Source organism: Camelus dromedarius, chromosome 2 (genome assembly GCF_036321535.1).
Source record: "Camelus dromedarius isolate mCamDro1 chromosome 2, mCamDro1.pat, whole genome shotgun sequence".
Taxonomy (NCBI): Eukaryota; Metazoa; Chordata; class Mammalia; order Artiodactyla; family Camelidae; genus Camelus; species Camelus dromedarius.
The window spans coordinates 4240447-4259422 of NC_087437.1; the positions used below are offsets into that span (position 1 = coordinate 4240447).

The 18976-nt window shown below is 48.4% G+C and overlaps 1 protein-coding gene across 1 annotated transcript in view; it reads right to left on the minus strand.

Moving 5' to 3' along the window:
- Positions 1 to 18976, minus strand: part of COL6A5 (collagen type VI alpha 5 chain) — a 116997-nt gene that overhangs the window by 60159 nt on the left and 37862 nt on the right. The window contains exons 8-20 of the mRNA XM_064490805.1: positions 15792 to 16367; positions 13406 to 13746; positions 13223 to 13304; positions 10965 to 11107; positions 10085 to 10177; positions 8478 to 8531; positions 6689 to 6760; positions 6339 to 6365; positions 6207 to 6251; positions 6064 to 6117; positions 4243 to 4305; positions 3525 to 3590; positions 3035 to 3088 (exon numbers count right to left, since the gene is read on the minus strand). Coding sequence (XP_064346875.1) covers positions 3035 to 3088; positions 3525 to 3590; positions 4243 to 4305; positions 6064 to 6117; positions 6207 to 6251; positions 6339 to 6365; positions 6689 to 6760; positions 8478 to 8531; positions 10085 to 10177; positions 10965 to 11107; positions 13223 to 13304; positions 13406 to 13746; positions 15792 to 16367 — 1670 coding nt within the window. The remainder of the gene's footprint in view (positions 1 to 3034; positions 3089 to 3524; positions 3591 to 4242; positions 4306 to 6063; positions 6118 to 6206; positions 6252 to 6338; positions 6366 to 6688; positions 6761 to 8477; positions 8532 to 10084; positions 10178 to 10964; positions 11108 to 13222; positions 13305 to 13405; positions 13747 to 15791; positions 16368 to 18976) is intronic.

The following is an 18976-nucleotide window of genomic DNA, read 5'->3' on the forward strand; positions in this document are numbered from 1 at the left end:
AGCGATGAGGACTGTGTCCTCACCCTCACCCACCACCCTGCCTCTCTGAGTGAGCCGTGGACCATCTCAACATTCCTCAACATCTCAGCATCACTCAATATATTGTGTGTGGTGATCAACAGGTGGGATTATTTTATGTGCGAAGCAAATCCTTAAAAAAAAAAAAAAACTTATTCATTTGTTCCGGAAGGTTGCCATGGAAATGGTTATTTCAGAACGACTGTTTTTTCAGCTGCCCAGCTTCTGAGGTTCCTGAGAATTTACTATCTGACCAAATGCCCCCTCCACCAGGTTGGCCGATGATCAGAATTCCTCCACTGAGGCTCTGCCCCATGATCCAGGTACTCTTTGCATTAAAGTGCAAATACCCTTTGGGAGAAGTCACCCACTATAATTCGTCAGCTGTCTGTATCTTCATGTGACTCACAGGACTCCTGACAGGTGAAAGCAGAGATGAAACAGTAAATAAAGCTTGAAACCATGGTTTCCATGATGTCATAATTCTGTCTCCATTAAAGAGCAAGGAGAGGAGGAGGGTGCAGCTCAGGGGTAGACCAGGTGCCGAGCCTGCATGAGGTCCTGAGCTTCTTTTATGTTTTATTGGCATTTAGACAGTTTACAATGTTGCACCAGTTTCTAGTATACAGCAAAATAGACCAGCCACGCGTGTACATGCATATGTTCCTTTTCATATTCTTTCTCATTATGGGTTACTACAAGATTTTAAACATGGTTCCCTGTGCTGTACAGAAGAAACTTGTGGTTTATCTATTTAATATATATTAGCTAGTATCTGCAAATCTCGAATTCCCAATTCATCCCTTCCCACCCCCTCTCCCCTCTGGTAACTGTAAGTTTCTTTTCTGTGTCTGTGAGTCTGTTTCTGTTTTGTTAAAAAAAAGTTCATTCGGCTTTTTTTTTAGATTCTGCATATAAGCAATCTCATATGGTATTTTTCTTTCTGTTTCTGGTTTACTTCACTTAGAATGACGATGAACAAGTCCATCCATGTTGCTGCAAGTGGCGTTATTTTATTCTTTTTTATGATTGAGTAGTATTCCATTGTATGAATAGACCACAACTTCTTTATCCAGTCACCTGTCCATGGGCATTTAGGTTGTTTCCATGTCTTGGTTATTGTAAATAGTGCTCTGTGAACACTGGGGAGCACTGTCTAGGTGAGGAGTCTAGAGCCTGGTGTGAGACACTCCAGGTTCAAACCCAGCTCTGCCTTAATACCTCTCCTAATCCTGGGTGCTTTACCCAGGGTTCCTTTATTTTTCTCATCTGTAAAATGTGTATAATAATAGTATCTACCTTAGAGACTTGTTATGAGGATTCAATGAATTAATATTTGAAAGAGATTTATTTGATCAGGACCGGGCACAAAATGGGTGCTTTTGAAGTATAAATACTATTATTTATAAGCCTTCTTTGTGCCTGGCAGGCCAAAAGCAATGGGCCTGGGGTGTGGTTTCAAATGCTCTGGTTCTTCGTACATTGAAACATTGCTTTGCTAATAACTGGGAAAACAATGCATTTACATGAGCTGAAATTCTGCCACGCAGGAGGGGACATCTTAGGTTTGCTCGTATTCTTAGAATCTGTCATCCATTTAAGGTCCTGTGACTCTCATAGATATTTCTGGTCTTCCCTGGAACGGTGAGGGAGGGGTAGAAAGGCTGGTGGTTTTACATCTGTGTTGCCTTGTTTATTTCAAGAGAAAAGAAGTCACAAACAAAGAGACGGGCAGGAAAGTGGGTTAAGACGGGGAGGGAGGCTGAGAGCCCCCTGTGCCTGGAGTCATGTAACGTCACTGGCTGGTTTGCCTGAAGAATAATCCCCTCCCCACCCCGGGGATCTCTTTTCTAAAAGCGCTTGACTGATGGTCACAGCTATAAAGCTATTTCAAACCAACAAACACACGGGTTTATCTTTCAAATTCCTAGCAGTTAGCTCATCTTACTGCTCTCCTGCTTCCGCTGATTAATTTTAATCTTCTTGTGTGGAAAGGAGGGAAGAGTCCCAGAGAATTTCACCAGAAGCCCTGGGACACCTAAGCCGTCCAGCTGCAACCCCCTTCCCATAAGAATTATGACTCAAGATAAACAAAAGTGACAGGAATGAAAACATTCGCCCACCATCCACCCCAGAGAGAAAAGCAATCAGCAGCAGATTTCGAAGTGGTGGGAAGCTTCCAGGTTTGTAACAGAAAAGGGAGCCGAGCATTTTCAGCGTCCTCTTGGACAAAACTCAGCATCGAATCCAGGACATTGTACATAACTCTCTTTTTATGAACTCCGCTCCGAGGGCCCGAAAGAGGGGTTTCTAACACGTTACAAATAGCGTCCCTAACTTCACTAGTCCACAGAGGGGAAAGCGATCTTTGGCTGTTCCTAAAAAGAAGGGCAAATCTGACATCCCTGTTTGGGGCTTGATCTCATGCAGGATGCTGTAAAATTACTCTAAGGTCTCGGGGTTGCCACTGGCTTGGCCCCAGTCCCCAGTGTTTTGGTTCATTCCAGAAGAATTTATCTGTGATTTTTCTCTCCTGTCCTCAGTGTATGAAGAGGAAAAGAGTATGTTTACCTGTTTCTTAATATTCTCATAGGAGTTCAGAGATGCTAAGACACCGGAGGAGGGCTTTTATGTCAAGGACATTCAAAAGCCTCTGTCAGGTGGCAAGGGAAAGGCAGACCGTGGGAGTGGGTCTCAGCCAGGGATGATGTGCCCACCAGCCCATCCTCCACTGCCCCGACTGATGGGTGGCAATGTCGGCAGGCGTTTTTGGATGTCACAACTGCAGGGAGGGAGTGCTACCGACATTCAGTGAGTAGAGACCAGGGAGGCTGCAAAACACCCTATCATGCACAGGACAGTTCCCCACAACAAAGAATCATCTGGCCCCCCAAGGACAACAGCGTCCACATATCAGCCGCGGCCCAGCTGACTCTGCAGCGACACGCGTTCTGTGTGCCTCTGCGGCATCGTCAGGCCACAAGGAAGGGAGACGAATGTCCACGGGGACACTTACCCTGCTTCCTTGGGAACTGGGGCTGCCTGGTGTCCCCTTCTGGCCGGTTCTACCCTAGAAATACAACCATTCCCCCAAGATGGTAAAGCAAAAGATGCTGAGCGAATGACAAAGCTGTCAGCAATGCAAACTCAGGCACAGTTAAGGCAGCAGAACAAACGCGTCCTGCCAGAATCTTTCTGCGCATTGACACTCCTGGGTATAAATCCATCACAGAAGGAAATGAGACAGCAACAGGCACTGCCATGACCAGTTTCCTCACATAATGGTATCACCAGAAACTTCGCAATTTTGCCCACAGAAGTGTCACCAGCTACACACATGCCTTATTTTAAGAAAATAAGGCTCTCTTAAACGTGAACTTAGGGGGAGATTATTCAATTATGAAAGTGGTTACATATTTTGTTAAAAAATTAATATTAGACTTTAGGACAGCCTCAGCACAGTAACAGAATTAACCAACTCATTTATGTAAAATCGATCCAATTACCTGCCTTCCTTGTTCTCCTTTGGACCCCTTTTGTCCTTTGATATTATTGTTCTGTCCTGGATTACCCTAGAGGGAGATTTAAAAAGTACTTTAGAATCAAGAAATAGTAGCTTTTTTTTTTTTTTTCAAAATGGTATAATAGTCAAAGAAATAAGCTAATTTGGGGTAAATAATGAAGGGTAGGAGAAATTTTTCCATATTGGAAACTCACAGATTTGTTTTTAAAAATGAAAGCAATATTTCCCCCAGTTTGAAGGAGGCTGAGGGATCAGTGAAGAACTAGAGGAACGCTTGCTGAAGAGACGGCGATTGTCCCTTCTCTGTACTGGAAGCTTCACTGATGCACTAGTCCAAACATGCTTGTGCCACGCCCTCAAAGGTGTAATAAGATACCCCTGTGAGCGAGTCTAAGAACAGGGGAATGTGCAAGATTAGCAGCCCAATAAGCAAAATTTAGGGAAATTTCACCCTCAAAGGAACTTGGAAGTCTCAAGACACAAGGATGAAGAAGATGGAACTTAAGTTCCCTCCCTGAATTCTTAATATAACCAGCCCAGATCAGATGCAGATTTTTCCCAAACCAATAAGCCTTGGTCGACACCTACCACCCCCCTCCCCAGACAAGCCTCTTCCTACAGGTTAGCAGGAGACACAAGAGAAAGGAGAGAGGTGTGGAGCAATTAGACATTTCAAAGCCACCGGGGCCCCGGGAACTTACAGGATCCCCTGGGAAGCCCTTCTCCCCATATCCTCCAGGGGGGCCTCTGGAACCTGGGCTCCCCTGAAAAAAATACAATGAGCTTCTGAGCTGGCTTGTAGGAGGGTGTTAAAATGTCAGGCGTGGTGGTGTTTGGAGGGAGAAAATCTATCGGACAAGTGATCCACGTTCCTCTGTCCCCAACCAGCTTCCCTTAGACTTCTCAAGCAGTCCCAAGCCCTGTTTTAAATCTCGGGTCAGGATTACTGGTAACGAGGCTGGGAAGTGGGAAGAGTTCTCCTGGTCTAGCAGAGCACTGCCTAGCAGAATTTTCTGCAGAGATGGAGGTGTCCTAAATCTGCACTGTCCAGTATGGTGGCCACTAGCACTGCCGAGCACGTGAAGTGCAGCAAATACCATGGAAGTGAATTTTTCAGTTTGAATGTAAAGAGTCCCATATTGCTAGTGGGTATCGGATTGGACATCCCAGCCAGTTTAGCAACTTCCGACACCTGTAATGAAACTGCCCACTGGACACCTCCACTGGCACGTCCCATTGTCACCGCGCACTCAATGGTTCCCAACTAAACTCGCCCAAGCCAGGATCCTTGCAGACATTTTGACTGACTTTGCATTTGCTGCTCCTCTGGTCACCTAGCCTTGGAGAGCTTACACTGTGGAGCCAGAACTGGGGTGAGACCAGCCAGGTACCTAGGGTGCAAAATTTAGGCAGACACTCACTCCCTGCATAACACTGAGAATGAGTGGGTTTTGCACACCGGGTACTCATGCCAGTCTGGACCCTGTTCCGTCCCTCACGGGTCTTGTGTCTGTTCGCACTGCCGTTGCTTTACTTGACAGCTTTCCGCCTTGGTTATTACAGACCCACCTCTCATCTTTGCTCTCCATCTACGGCACCTCCAACACAGCCTTCACGCTACTGCCACATAATGTTCCTAAAATGCTAATTCGATAATGATCGCCCTGCTTAAAATCTTCCAAAGGCTCCCCACCATCCAATGAATGAAACCCACACTCCCCCTCATTGGCTCCTGAGCCCCCAAGCCTCCGTGCCTTCGCTTATGCTGTTCCCCTGTCTGAACGCCCTTTCTCCATGTCTTGCTAATTCCTTCAGCTCCAGGACCATTTCCTCCAGGAAGATTTCCTACCCTTCCTCCCCACCCTGTGGGGTTAGGTGCCCTCCTCAGGCCGCCCCTAACATGGCCTCAGCCACACTCTGTGTCATCATTAGGTACTGACACATCTGTCTCCCCAGCTACACTGGAGGAGCCGTGGAGACAAGGACAGTGTGGTTCACCTCTGAGTCTTTAGCACATAACCCAATGCCTGGCACATGCCAGGCATTCAAAAGTATTTGGTAAATAAGTAAATCAGAACATAAAATTTGAGCCACTCGGAACCAAGCAGGCACATATGAATAAGTGTTGAAATGAACGGAAAATTTAAAAAAAAAGTTTCACTGTGATTTGCGACACCAAAACCACCAAAATAATTTTGTCTCTTTATCTTGCTTTTTATTTTTTTTTCTAAGGCAATAAAGAGAACACAGAAGCTGCTGACAGTGCATTCATTTTCAGACTTTTGAAAAAACATGTCCGGAGACGATCTTTGCAAGCCTTGAATCTTTCCAGCTGGAAGTTCTTGAAAATTACAGTTACCCGCTTGCCCTGAACAGAGATGCAGCTTGTATTCAGTGGTAACAGACCTTCACTCTGTGGTCAAGTCAACTGTCAACTTCACCGCTCTTAACCTCTGACACCCAACAGTGGAGACTATTTCTGACACCAAATTCTCCTTCTTTGATGTATTGAAAAGTGTTACCTGGGATCCTTGGTCCCCTTTTTCTCCCTTATTGCCGGGAAATCCACGCACGCCCTGAAAGGAGGCAAAGCAAACAAACTTCCCATTAAAGAAATACATCAGCCTCCTGACAATTTCATGGTACTGGAAGAAGCATGGTTTACCTCTTCCCCGCTGAGTCCATCAACCCCGTCGTCCCCATGTTCTCCCTGCAAGACAGCACGGACAGCAGTCAGGTCAGAGGGCTCCCTGACCCCACCAGGAAATGAAACTTGACTGAGAAGAAACTACAGTACCTTATATCCAGAAAATCCTCTGGCTCCCTGTAAAAGAGCAGATATCTCTCAGCGGCACGCCAAAGACAGAACGTGAACTCGTAGCCTGTTGGAGCAGGAAGGGGGCCCCCTCCGTAAAGAGAGAGACTGTGTATTTCTTTGGTTGCTTTTGGCTGTCCAACCACTTAGAGGCTGTGGGTGGAATTCAGTTAAGGCTCCAAACCTCTTGAGATTACTAAGAAGTAAAACTTAATCTGCAGAGGAGGAAACTAACATGTAATTGGAGGAAGGGAACGCGGAAGGGGAGATGGAAGAGAACACGGGAGAGGGCAGGGATGGAGTGGGGAGGGAATTTAAAATAGAATATTTACCTTTTGACCCTGCTCCCCTGGACATCCTGCGATCCCTGTATTTCCTTGGGGTCCAGTGTCTCCTCGTGTTCCCTAAGAAAAGGTACACAAACAGGTATCCAAAATGACTCCGTTGCCAGAAGCTGCCAGCAGTTTACTTTTAGAGAGTGAAGCCAGAGCAGCCGGGCACTGAGCTCCGAGCAAATCAAACTGTCCTGCAAACTCATTCATTTATCCCTGTTTTCAAACATCTTCCCAGATCTAGGATCACACAGAGATGCAGGGTGAGCTCAGTTGTGTCCCTGCCCTCATCAGAAAGCACAGCCAAAGGGTCAGAAGTCACTTTGCAGCCACATTCTAGGCACTCATGGATACAAATGGGTCCTAACACTGGCCTGGGAAAGTCAGCATCACTGATGGCAGAGAAGCAGGCTGGTGCCAGGGGACTGGAGCTGAGCAGAGGCAGCTGGTAGGAAGTGATGCTGCCCCATGCTGGTGATCATGGGAAGGACAGACAACCAGGATGAGGATCCCCAAAGGCAGACCATTCACACAGGGACGAGCGCCCAAGGTCAAAGGCCTGTGCAGCTCCCATCGGTCCAGCTTCTCCCAGGAAACATTTAAATACAAGTAAATGCCGCAGTGAAATGAGTCTCAAGAGAAGAACCTCAACTGGCTCTTCCCATGTTGTGACCCTGGTGCCTGGCTCAGATCTCGGCGTACAGAAGATGCTGAGGGTTTGCTGTACAGATAAATATTCGTTTAGCAATGGACTTAGTTCTTTCCTTCCTGGGGGGTTGAGGGGAGAGGTGATTTTCCTTCCCCTCTGCTTTGCTTTCTTTATTCTGAGAATCATGCTCAGTAGAAGCAGACCTCGCCCGTGGCTACAGGATGCTGAGAGGTACCGGCATGTTCCCACCAGCTGGACTCCCAGGCGGCTGAGGGCTCACAGCCAGGCAGTGGGTGGCACTTCCCTGCACTTGCGGCCTCCCTGGCTGGCTTGGTGGGCTCCACGACCCCTTTGCAGGCTCAGGGTGGGTGACTTAGACACTCTCCTCAGCGGTCATTTTGCCAATTTTGTTCATAGAGGAATTTATAAGTGTTTATGGACAAGGAAACTGAGGGTCAAGAAGGTACCTGTCGTGTTAAGGGTCCACGTCTAGGTCCACCCTTGACCACCTGACTCCGGACCTGTGCTTTTAATCATGACTTGCTGTTCGGACAAACAGCAGTTTTGGATGCTGAGGGATGGAGGTACAGGCTGGATGCTTCCTGAACTTTACCCACCCCAAATGGAGCCGCCCAAGTGGTTCCAGGTCCTCCAAATCCGTTTCTATAATCTGATTGGTGAACCAAGAGAGAGCCCCAGTTTTAGGGTCAAAGACTGAGACGCATAAACCTCGTGTGGCACGTGACCATGACACCACGTTTGTGGTGGGGGGTGCTTTGTCGGCTTCTCTTTCCAATACTTAGCACTGGGCTTCAGGTCCAGGGACAGCCCCTCAAAGACAATCCTGCCACACCCTGCACTGGGGCAGAGAGGAGGGTGCAGCTCCTTGCTACGCACAAAGACGTGCCAGGCAGACTGCAGGTGAGCCTGCTCCCTCCTTCCCCTCAAAAGTAGGTTTAGCCAATGTCTCATGATTCAGACAAAGAAAAGGAAAACAAAAGAAGAAATGCAACCCATTTTCTCTCCCAAATTACAAAAAATATATAAGCAAAACACCACCTCCTCCTTTCGGAAAATAAAGCTTTTTTACAAGAAAGGAAAACTGGTAGGTGTGGTGGAGAGTGGCTCACAAAAACTTACAAGGTCTCCATCCTCTCCCCTGTGTCCTCTGCTGCCTTTCAGACCCGGAAAGCCCTGGGAGGAAAGAGAGAAAAGTAAATCTAAGTCATTTTCCATCAATTCCTACTTGTAAAACGATTAGGCACTCCGGGCTAGTCCCTCCCTCCAACCCGGTTGTGGGTTTTTGCAGGTGTGGCTGTGAGTCTGGGAAGAGTCAGGCGACCTCTGGGGCTGCCTTTGGTCCTTGCTGTCAGCCCTCTGCCAAGGTGGCCCTCCCAGTGCCTACAGGAGGTTAATCTTGGAACCACCTTGTAGATTGGGATTCGGGGCCAGCCCTGTGCCTGGGGGTTCGCCTGGAGGGCATCGGCAGGCAAGTGGATGACATTTCCAAAAAGAGATCATTTTATCGTCTTCTGCTTTTTTGAGAGCTCAGAAAAGAATAACCCTTCTCCCAACGACGAGGTTCTGTATATTTAAATTGCAGTCGTCTCCCCCTCTGTGGTTTCACTGCCTCATGGTTGATCTGGGGCAAGGACTTCACCGGAGGCTTGCTCTCCCCACCCTCCAACACAGGCTCTCGCTGCCCGCTCTGCACCCCAAGGGGCTGTGCTCCTGGGATAGAATTCCATCACCGAGCCATGTAATGAGACAGGGAACTGTGCTAAACAAAGCATCGTAACCCAGCACAGTCCAAGATCAACTATCCATTCACAAGGATGTACCATGCAGGACTCTGGTGCAAGGATGGTGTTTGAGCTCTTCAAATAAAACAAACCTGCCTCCTTTTAGTTGTGATAGCTAAGACCCGTTTGAAAGAAGCCCACAAAAGTAAATAAAATATAAAGGGACAGCTTAATTATTATTACGTGGACACCTGTGTAGCCACCGCCCCAGCCAGGAGGTAGGACATCACTGGTACCACAAACCACTCCCGTTTCCCCCACCCCACTGGGAACACACCCTCGCTTTGATGATACTACTTCCTGGCCTTTTTATTTAAAAAAACAAAAACAAAAAACAAAAAAAACTTCACTACTTAATTACACATCCCTAGATGCTATAGGTTAGTTCTGCCTGTTTTCAAACTTTTTATAAATGGAATCATACAGTATGTATTCTTCTGTGTTTTGCTTTTTTAGGGGACTATTATAGGGTTTGTAAAATGTATTTCTGTTGTCATGTGTGGCCATAGTTCATTCATTTTCATTACCTTAGGGCATTCCATTGAATTAAAATACCATGATAGATTTATCTGCGCTATGGTTGTATAAATGATCTTTCACAATTCGTTCTCTTAAAGGGCTATCAATCTGCAATGCTATGTTCTTTTTGCAGTTTGATCACGTTCCACTGCTGATGAAGTGTAAATTGTCCCCCTATTTCTGACACGTCTTGTCACCTTTCAGGCTGTCTACAGTGGAGCAAATTTACCAAGGATACACTGGAGAAAACGGAGTCATTCTTAACAGTAGCAGCAAAAGTGAACCCTATACCACAGAAGTCATGAGAATTGCCCAAAATAATTCATCTGCATCAAGTAAAAGCTGCAGATTCAACTACTGAGCCTCAGCTCCGCCAAAACCAAAGCAAAGCCCATTAGGTACAATGTTGTCACAGCTGAGTGGTACCTTCAAGGCTCGTTGTCCGCGGGGCCCCCGAGGTCCTGGAACCCCCGGACACTTGCAAAATGCACAGCAGCAAGTCCTCTCTGCAATGTTTCCCTGGGAAAAAAGCAAACTCCAGTGAGCAGCAGCAGCAGCAGCGAGGAACTGCATTACATAAGAATCCAATTCACACAAACGGTAATTCACCACCTACAAGCCCATCCTTTTCCATGGGGGGAGGGGAGGCAGCCAATTCAGTGACTTAACACTGAAGAGAGGGGACCAGGTTAGCAACTGCACTGGTGACATAACTTCTCCAAGGACAGGACCTCTATTTATAGAAGGGGCGCTCGCCACACAGATGGCCACAGGCCAGGTGTGCACCAGACTGACTGGTTCCTGGTTGACAGGCTCTGATTTCTCGGGATTTCTGTAGCATAATCCATTGGGGGCTTTTTGTTTGATTCGGGGTTGGTTGGGTTTTTGAGTTCCCCGTGCATTCATTTGGCGAGATGACAAAGGATGAAAGGGCTTGGGGGAACCAACGGTGGCGATGCTCTGGTCTTTCACACTTTTTCATGCGCTAAGGACCATGTACTGCCTTGAGGGCAGACCAAGTAGTCTCAGGAAATACTTATCAAGATTCCAATTTTGGAGGGGGAGGGTAGAACTCAGTGGGAGAGCCCGGGCTTAGCATGCACAAGGTCCTGGGTTCAATCCCCAGTACCTTCATTAATAAACAAACAAACCTAATTACCTCCGAAAGAAAGAAAGCAAGCATTAAAAAAAAAATTGACACAACATTGTAAACTGACATGCCTCAATAAAAAAAAAAAAAGCATGAAGATTCCAATCTTGCCTCTGTGGCTCTGTGAATTATGGAGGTTTTTGTTCAACAACTCACCAGATACTGCGACAACTTTTTGCCCAGTTCTCTCGTGCCAATGGTCAGGGGAGTCCTGTAATCAAATCCTTTTCCAAACTCAAAGCTGGAAAACTCATCATGGGCAGTCGTGTTTAGGGAGACCACCAGCAGAGCATCAAGTCCTAGGCAGTGAAAACAACAGATACGGGGCGGGGGGGGGGGTAGAGCTCAGGGGTGGAGCACATGCTTAGCATGCATGAGGTCCTGGGTTCAATCCCCAGCACCTCCATTATAAACAAACAAACCTAATTACTCCCCCAACAACAACAAAAAAGAGTATGTTCTTCATTTAAAAAAAAACAAAACTTTGTTTTTTAAGGAAAAACAGTACAAAAAAAAAAAAACCAGATAAAAACCTAAGGAACTGTGCATGGAAAAGAAGGAAAACCTATCATATTTCCACCCGGTGAGCATTATTCAAAGAATCAAAAAGGGGAAAAAAATAAAAGAAAGAAGTGTTCTTGACATGCGGAGAACCCAGCAACAGCTCTGCCTGCATTTTCAGCAGACGTCTGGCCCTGGTTCCTGCCTGTGATGTGAAATCTCCCCAGGAAAAGTATTCAAGACAAACTACCAATCTTACAAGAAAAACACTAGCAGAAAACTGTGTTTGACACCTCGCCACCAATTTGAATGCAATTCTTGGGCATTTGAAAGCAATTTTTTAAAAAAGGTATCGTTCATCTTCAGAGTTCTTCTGAATTTTTCTGAATGGAAATTGACGTGAGCTCTCCAGCCGTCTCCACTGCCAGATACCCGGGGAGCCAGGCTCTGGGGGCTGCAGGCGAGGAAAGGCCAGGGTGATTCCCGTCTCCGCTGAACTCTTGGCCGTGCCCCGGAATTCAGTCATTCACTGATTCACTCCCTCCCTCACTCACCTATTAATTCATTGACTTGTCCACTTACTGTTTCCCTCTTTCCATGAAACAAGACCTTGCCTACAGGAGCTTGTTATGTAGTAATCACTGTACCAGCGATACAAGGTGAAGAAGACGGCCGTCTCCTTCTCTCTGGAGATGTGTGGTCTCACAGGAGAGCAGGCAAGAGGCAGAGAGGTGCTGGGGAGGGCAGCTCAGGGGGCTACGGAAGTCTGCAGGAGATGCTCCTAACTCAGTTTTGGAAGCTCAGGGAAGGTTTCTGCGAAGAAGTGATGTCTAAGCGGGTCATAAAGGATGAATGGAAGTCGGCAAGAGAAAGAACCAGAGACGGCAGGTGGGGAGAAGAACTTGCAGGGGAGCTGAGAGTGGGGAGGGTTCTGCACACAGGGAAAGAGTACGGGCAAGGTCTGGGAGGACGAGGCTGGGAGGACACTGGAGGGAGAGTGGAGAAGGCTCTGATGCTGGGCCACTGAGTGTGAACAGGGAGGGAAGGCTGGGCTGGGGGGCGGGGCCAGATCCCACAGAGCCCCGCGGGTCAGAAGGGATTCAAGGTTCCAAGCACGGTGGGCAGGTGTCGAGGGGCTTTGAGAAGGGAGGGTGGCACAGCCCAGCCACCAAGCAGGACATGGGTGGAAACTGGACCCCGAGGCCAGCGAGCCTACACCAAGGAAGCTTCCAGTAACGCGCCCCATCTGCCTGCCAGCCGCGCCTCCTGTCTCTGCACACTACTCCCAACCTCTGCATTCAGCTTCCAGCTCAGTCTGAAACTATGACCCGGATGGGGGTGCGGAGTGACGAGTGCTTTTAAAAGTCCACGTGGCTAACTTTCACACAGAAAATCAGACACAGTGGGAAGTGTCTCAGGTCAGGTTCTCTACAAGCAGAATCTGAGAGAGGAATCTGGGTGCCTGTGACTTATGGAGGGAGAGACAGAAACAGGAAAGGGAAGGGAAGTTGGGAGCAAGGATGCGTCTCATTAAAGTCTTCACCTTGGTCTGATTCACGAGGGACCCTGGCGTGTAAATTGTACCAGAGTGGACCCACTAAAGGCACGGGGGGCTTTTGTATCCCTCTGCACTGATTGTTCCCGGTCCCCTGCCTCCTAGGTGGGACATGGTGTAACCCACCCCTCTCCAAGTGTCAGGTCACACTGGCATCAGTCAAGGGCACACGTCTGTAGACGGTCACAGATGTAAGCACGTGGCTGTAGCATCTGCGGCATTTGGGGGATGAGGTGCAGCTGGTCCAGGGCGTTGGGTACCAGTAGCGTTTGCTCCCAGTTCCAGAGCACCTGGGAAGGTAGGGAGCTGTCCAGCACCTTTCAAGCTTCGTCACTGCCATTTTCCATTTCAAACATACCTGCTTCTCTGAGCCTGTCCGATTGATCTTCAAGCACTGCTTTGCTCTCACCCCCAAGACCATCTGAAAAGATGAGTAGCACCTAGAGAAAGAGCAAACCATAGGAGGAGATGGCATGACAACACAATATACCACTGGGAGGAGGAACACGTTGGGGTGGGAGCTAGAAGGTGACACGGGTACCTGTCCTCGGGATGAAGGTGAATCCTTAAACACGTCCCACATGGACTGCAGGAACTGCACGTTCAGGTGAGTTGGCCCAGAGACGGTTTCTTGCAGGAGGTTTTCCCATATTGTTTTCTGGTAGATTTGGAACTTGGTAGGGAAACTCTTCTCACTGTTCACCTTAAAGGCCACACTCACCTGCACCTCTGCACCTGCCCCACAGCTCACCCCCCCGATGGAGGAGATGTCCTCTAAAAGGCCTGGGAGGTAGGATTCCAGCCGGGGGTGGCCGTGGAACAGCGGCTGCCCCAGCAGGTGTGTGGAAATGTCGAAGCCGACCACGACGTCCAGAAAGCAGTCTGGAGACCACGGGAAACAAGGTCGAGTTAATGAGCAGATGGAAGCAAGGTAGGATAGACATGGCAAGAGGGAGGAAGCGGTCATGGCCCGGGACTGGAGGGTCCCTGGCACCCAAAGCATCCAAGAAGGAAGATACTGGCTTCTCGATCAAGATGAAACATGGTGTTTCCTCAGTGCCCTTGCAAATGCTATTAAGTTTCAGTAGCTATTTGAAGTCTGATCACAGTCTAGTCTCATTCTCAGTGGCTGGCTTCCTGTGTGTGTGAGTATATGTGTGTGTGCACGTGTGCATGTATGTGTATGTGTGCGTATGCACACGCACGCGAATGCACGTGTATTTTATTCTTTTAATGATGGCATATTCTGATTCATAGAATTATAACATAGTAAGTATTTGAATTGTCCTTAGGGTCTATTTAACCCAGAGGTCACTAACTCAGATGGCTGTGAAGCCCAGGAGGGTAACGGAAACGAGTCTCGTGGGCAGGGAGTGAGAGATGAAAACAGAGCAGCAACCCGTCTGTTCACTGTTAACTCCAGCCGAGCGTCGCCAGCGGGAAAGGGGGCCCAGTGTGGTCACACTGCCCGATTTTTCAAAGAGAAGCCTAAAATCTACATTTCTTTCTTTGTCTGTTTTGTTTTCCAACTTCATACAATTGCGTTTTTCTTACTGAAGTGTAGCCAGTTTACAATGTTGTGCCAATTTCTGGTGTGCAGCACAATGCTTCAGTCATACATGAATGTACATATATTTGTTTTCATACTCTTTTTCATTATAGATTACTATGAGATATTGAATATAGTTCCCCATGCTATACAGCAGAAACTTGTTGTTTATCTATTTTATGTACAGTGGTTAATATCTGCAAATCTCGAACTCCCAATTTATCCCTTTGCACCCCCAATCCCTGCTGGTGAAATCTACATTTCAGTGGAAAATCTCCAATATGCAAAAGCAGTCAACTAATTCCACAGGCTGTCCACACCAGACAGGACCAACACAACTCGACTGCAAGTCGCCACCTGGTCACCCCTGAGCCCGTCCAGACCGTCGAGGGGGCAGTGACTCGTGGAGGTTGTTGCCGCTGTACCAGAGTTGGAAGCCTGGCTTCCTGATTCCAGCCCCCGCCAGGGCTCTTTCCACCACTGTAATCTGCTCCCAGGTGAGCTCCCCAACAGAGGGCTCAGAAAAGCCACTATGTTGTGTGAAAGAAGTGGCTTCAACTGTAACAAGTCAAGAACCAGACGCACCCTGGGGCATTTCCTCATGTTGTGCAAATTCCACAAAGTGTTATCATTCACTGCTGCTTCCTGGGGCTCTGTCCTCCCAGCCCCCAGCCCCCAGCCCCAAATGCACAGAACGTGAGTCCCACACGGGGGCCCTCAGCTGGAGCGGAAGGGTGACATCCCCATCAGATGGGCCAGGGCTCAGCATTCATTTCCTCTCTCCCTGTCCCCTTGCCTCACTTCCACTACCCTCCTCACCTTTGCAGCCACTGGCATTTGGGGCCCTCTGGAAATTAAATAATCCCTAAGGATAAGTCAGATCTTCACTATGTTACGATTAGGTGAATGCCATCATTAAGAGACAGACATGCACTCCCACGGACGGACACACACATGCACGTGCACTGAGTCCCTGACAAGCTGGTTTCACAAAGTTAAAATAGTCAAACTTCCAATCAGCAAATGCTCCTTTTACTTACTTCCTATGGGATGCAAGACCTTGTTCTCCGACTTCTGGAAGTGGAGAGGGGAGAAATAGGAGAGGAGTTCCGGGTACTAAGACCTGCATAGACACTGGGTTGCAGAGAGGGGCAGGGCGGACCAGAGGCCATCACCCAGGCCTCCTCCGGCCTCTGCGCCCTTGCCTCTGGGTCTGGGGGAGGCTGGCTGAGCCCAGCCTGCCTGGAAACAGCGGAGATGTCTATTCGCACTGCACACCATTGTACACAGCGCTCTGCTAGACTCGAGACTCCTCGGGAAGCAGACAACTGGGAACTACAGCTGAATAAAAACAAGGAAAGAGCCAGGGGACACTTACTGGTTTTCCCGCAACTCTGGCAGATTTCACGGACCATTCTTTTCTTCACGTCCACCTTCTTCAGCTTATCAAAGTCTTGAAAAGTGATGATTTTTTGAGAATTGCCCGTTATCGGCAGAAGCTGTTCCTTATGAACATCTCTGATGCCCAAAACCAGAATGCAAATTCCGTCTTCTCTCAGGGTCTTCGCTGCAGCTGCCACATCGTAGGTGGGGTCCCCAGATGTGATGACAACCAAAATTTGGGGGACACCAGCGTTTCTTCTGCTCCCAGCAGATGGCTCAAACATAACACCCACTTGTTTAAGGGCCAAGTCCATCCTCGGATGCCCGCCACTCTTGGTGATGGTCTGAATCCGAGCCTTCCGCTGGGCTGGAGTCAGAGAATTTTGCAACTCAATAATTTCTTGGTAGCGGACCCCAAACTGAGCCATCCCAATTTGCATTCTTTGAGACTGACTGTCAAAATCATCCATTAAGTCCGACAAGAAAGTCATCATGGTAACAAATTCTGTATTGGACACCCTAGTCGAGCCATCGCAAAAGAAGATCACGTCGGCTTTTGGAACTTGACAGACTGCAATCGAAGAACAAGAAATCAGTTACTGTCCTTAGGGATTACTGTAAATTTTCCCTTTGTTCTAATAGTTAAACTGCTTTGCTAAATCCTCACATTCGTGGCAAATAAGTGGACAGAGGAGAGAACCACCAGCGGCCCTCAAAGAGCGGGGAAGACAGCAGGGAGGAGAAAAAGGGTCAATTTTGTTTCAAATCTTAATTATTTACACAATTCATTTGAAAGGATGCTGAAAGCTACTCTGGGAAGGAAAGTAAGAAATTTGGCTCCTGAATATGTCCACTAGAAGGTCACGGCGAAGGTGAGGAATCCCTTCTACACACCCCCCCGGGAGGTTCACCAGAGTCACGGCAATGGTACCACTGCCCTGCGATAGTAATCCTGCTCCTATTGTGCCACCACTTTACATCTGTGCTGAGAATGATCATTTAAAAAACGTTTCCAGCATACAACAATGGTAAATATTCATGGCCACCTTAGGAGGAATTATTCTGATTTTAGGCACAGAAATAGAATCGGGAGGAGGAGGGTACAGCTCAGGAGTCGTCTCACAGTCCCCAGTACTTCTATCAAAAAAATAATAAACAAACAAACAAAATAAAATAAAAATATCTGGGGGGAGGATATAGCTCAACGGTAGAGTGCGTGCTTAGCATGCACAAGGTCCTGGGTTCAACTCCTGGTACCTCCTTTAAATAAATAAATAGATAGATAGATACATAGATAGATAGATAGATCAATGAATAGACCTAATTCCCACCCCCTGCAAGAGGAATAGAATCCAGAGGGTAAGGAACTTGCCTCAGAATACATAACTACTATGCGGTTGAGTTGGTACCTGGGTCCCCTTTACCCTTACATCCAGGATTTTTTCTACTACAAGTTGTTTTAATAATACCATAGCCCAGATATTAAAACTTCACGGGGCAAGTGCTCACAGCTAGTAAACCGGGCACAGGGTCATCTCCCTGAAGGCCAGTGGGAAACGGCCCGTAACCTGGTGATGACCTCCCACACCCAGCTCTAATCAAGTGCAAAGGCTGGGATGCTGCAGCCGGAAGTGATCACGGAAGGTAACTGAGACGTCGGGACGTGCATCGCTGACTTCTGCCTCTTCTGCTTCCCCCTTTTCTTTCACAGCCGTCGTCCCTAATAAACATCTTGCATCCCAGACTCCATCTTAGCATCTACCTCCAAAAGGGCAGGTCCAGGGGATGAGAAGAAGACAGTCCTGCACTCCGAGGAAAAGACGGAAGTCCCAACAACATCCTAAGGTTTGGTGGGGACCCGAGGACCAACAAGAGGCCAAGCCTGCCCAAGGAGCGCCTAGTCTTGTGACAGGCACAGGTGAGGAAACAGCAAACATGTGTCAAGTGCAACCACCTGGAGAAGCAGGAGGTGCAGGAGTTGGGGGACACGGTGGGGACCCTGCCGGGTGCTGGGTCAGGAAACGGGCAAACAAAGGCTGAAATGTGACAGAGAAGCTAGACGTAGCCAGGGGAAGCAGTGGGCTGGTGTGTTCGTGCTGGGTGGAACAGTGCTGGGAGATGCGGGGATTTCAGGATGGCTGGAGAGGCTGTGGGGGGTGGGGCAATAGATGAGGTTGGAAACGTCAGCGGGGGCTACATGGAGCTCGAGAGTTTAGACACTGTGACCCGTGAGCAGATCAGTGACATAGTCCAGCGTGTGTCAGGAAGATTGCTTCATGTTAAAGAGGGACTGGAAGGCGCAGGACAGATGGCAAGGGGGGCACAGGTGTAAGAACTGAGGTGGTCCCACTGCCTCGGGACAAGTCACGTTTCCCTGAACATGCAACCATCACGCAGCATCTGAAACCAAGGAGCTGGATTTATTGCTGACTTAAGTAAGGTCCAGCTGCGGAGGTCAGACATATTCTCAGCCAGCACAGCAAATGCTAGGCTGACACAGGCGTTGGGGGAGGTTTTGTTTGGGGCTGGACTGTCTCACAGGGATGAGAGTGGGTTAACGCCAGTCCGAGAAACACGATTTGTGTTGGATACAAAAGTAGGCTGCAAACTGGGGGAGAGGAAGGGAGGGAGGAGGAGAAGAAAAAGAGCAGGAAGTCGGCAGAAGGAGGGGAAGAGGGAAGACAGGAAGCTAGCTGATTGGCTGGTGCGTTGCTCAGGTCGAGAGGACTGGGCCAATAGCCGGCAAGGATTCCAGCCTTCTGAGGAGGGACAGCCGCCCTCCTGGGTGACCTGTCAGTCTCCCCTGCTTCAAGGTCAGGGGCAGATCTCACCGTCTCCTCACTCGGGTGTGATGCCTCCAGCCCATCCTAACCCAGCTGTATCCCATGGAGTGGGCTTTGGCCCCTTCCCTCCCCGTCTCTATGACTCCACATTCAGCTCCCATTCCTCCTTTCTGCACTTGTGGCCCTTATTCAGAAAAACTCATCGCACCACTTGGACGTCCAACGGCCCTACAGGATGTTGATAATCCCATTTAGACGGCCCTGGATCTCTGAAAACAAGTCTACCTGTTGAAACCATGAAACTCTGCACTTGAGTTTGGCCTGAAACTGATGCCCCGTGGTTGCTCTGACACCATCACGCAAATGGAGCGGCACAGGTAACCGTGAATGAGCAGAG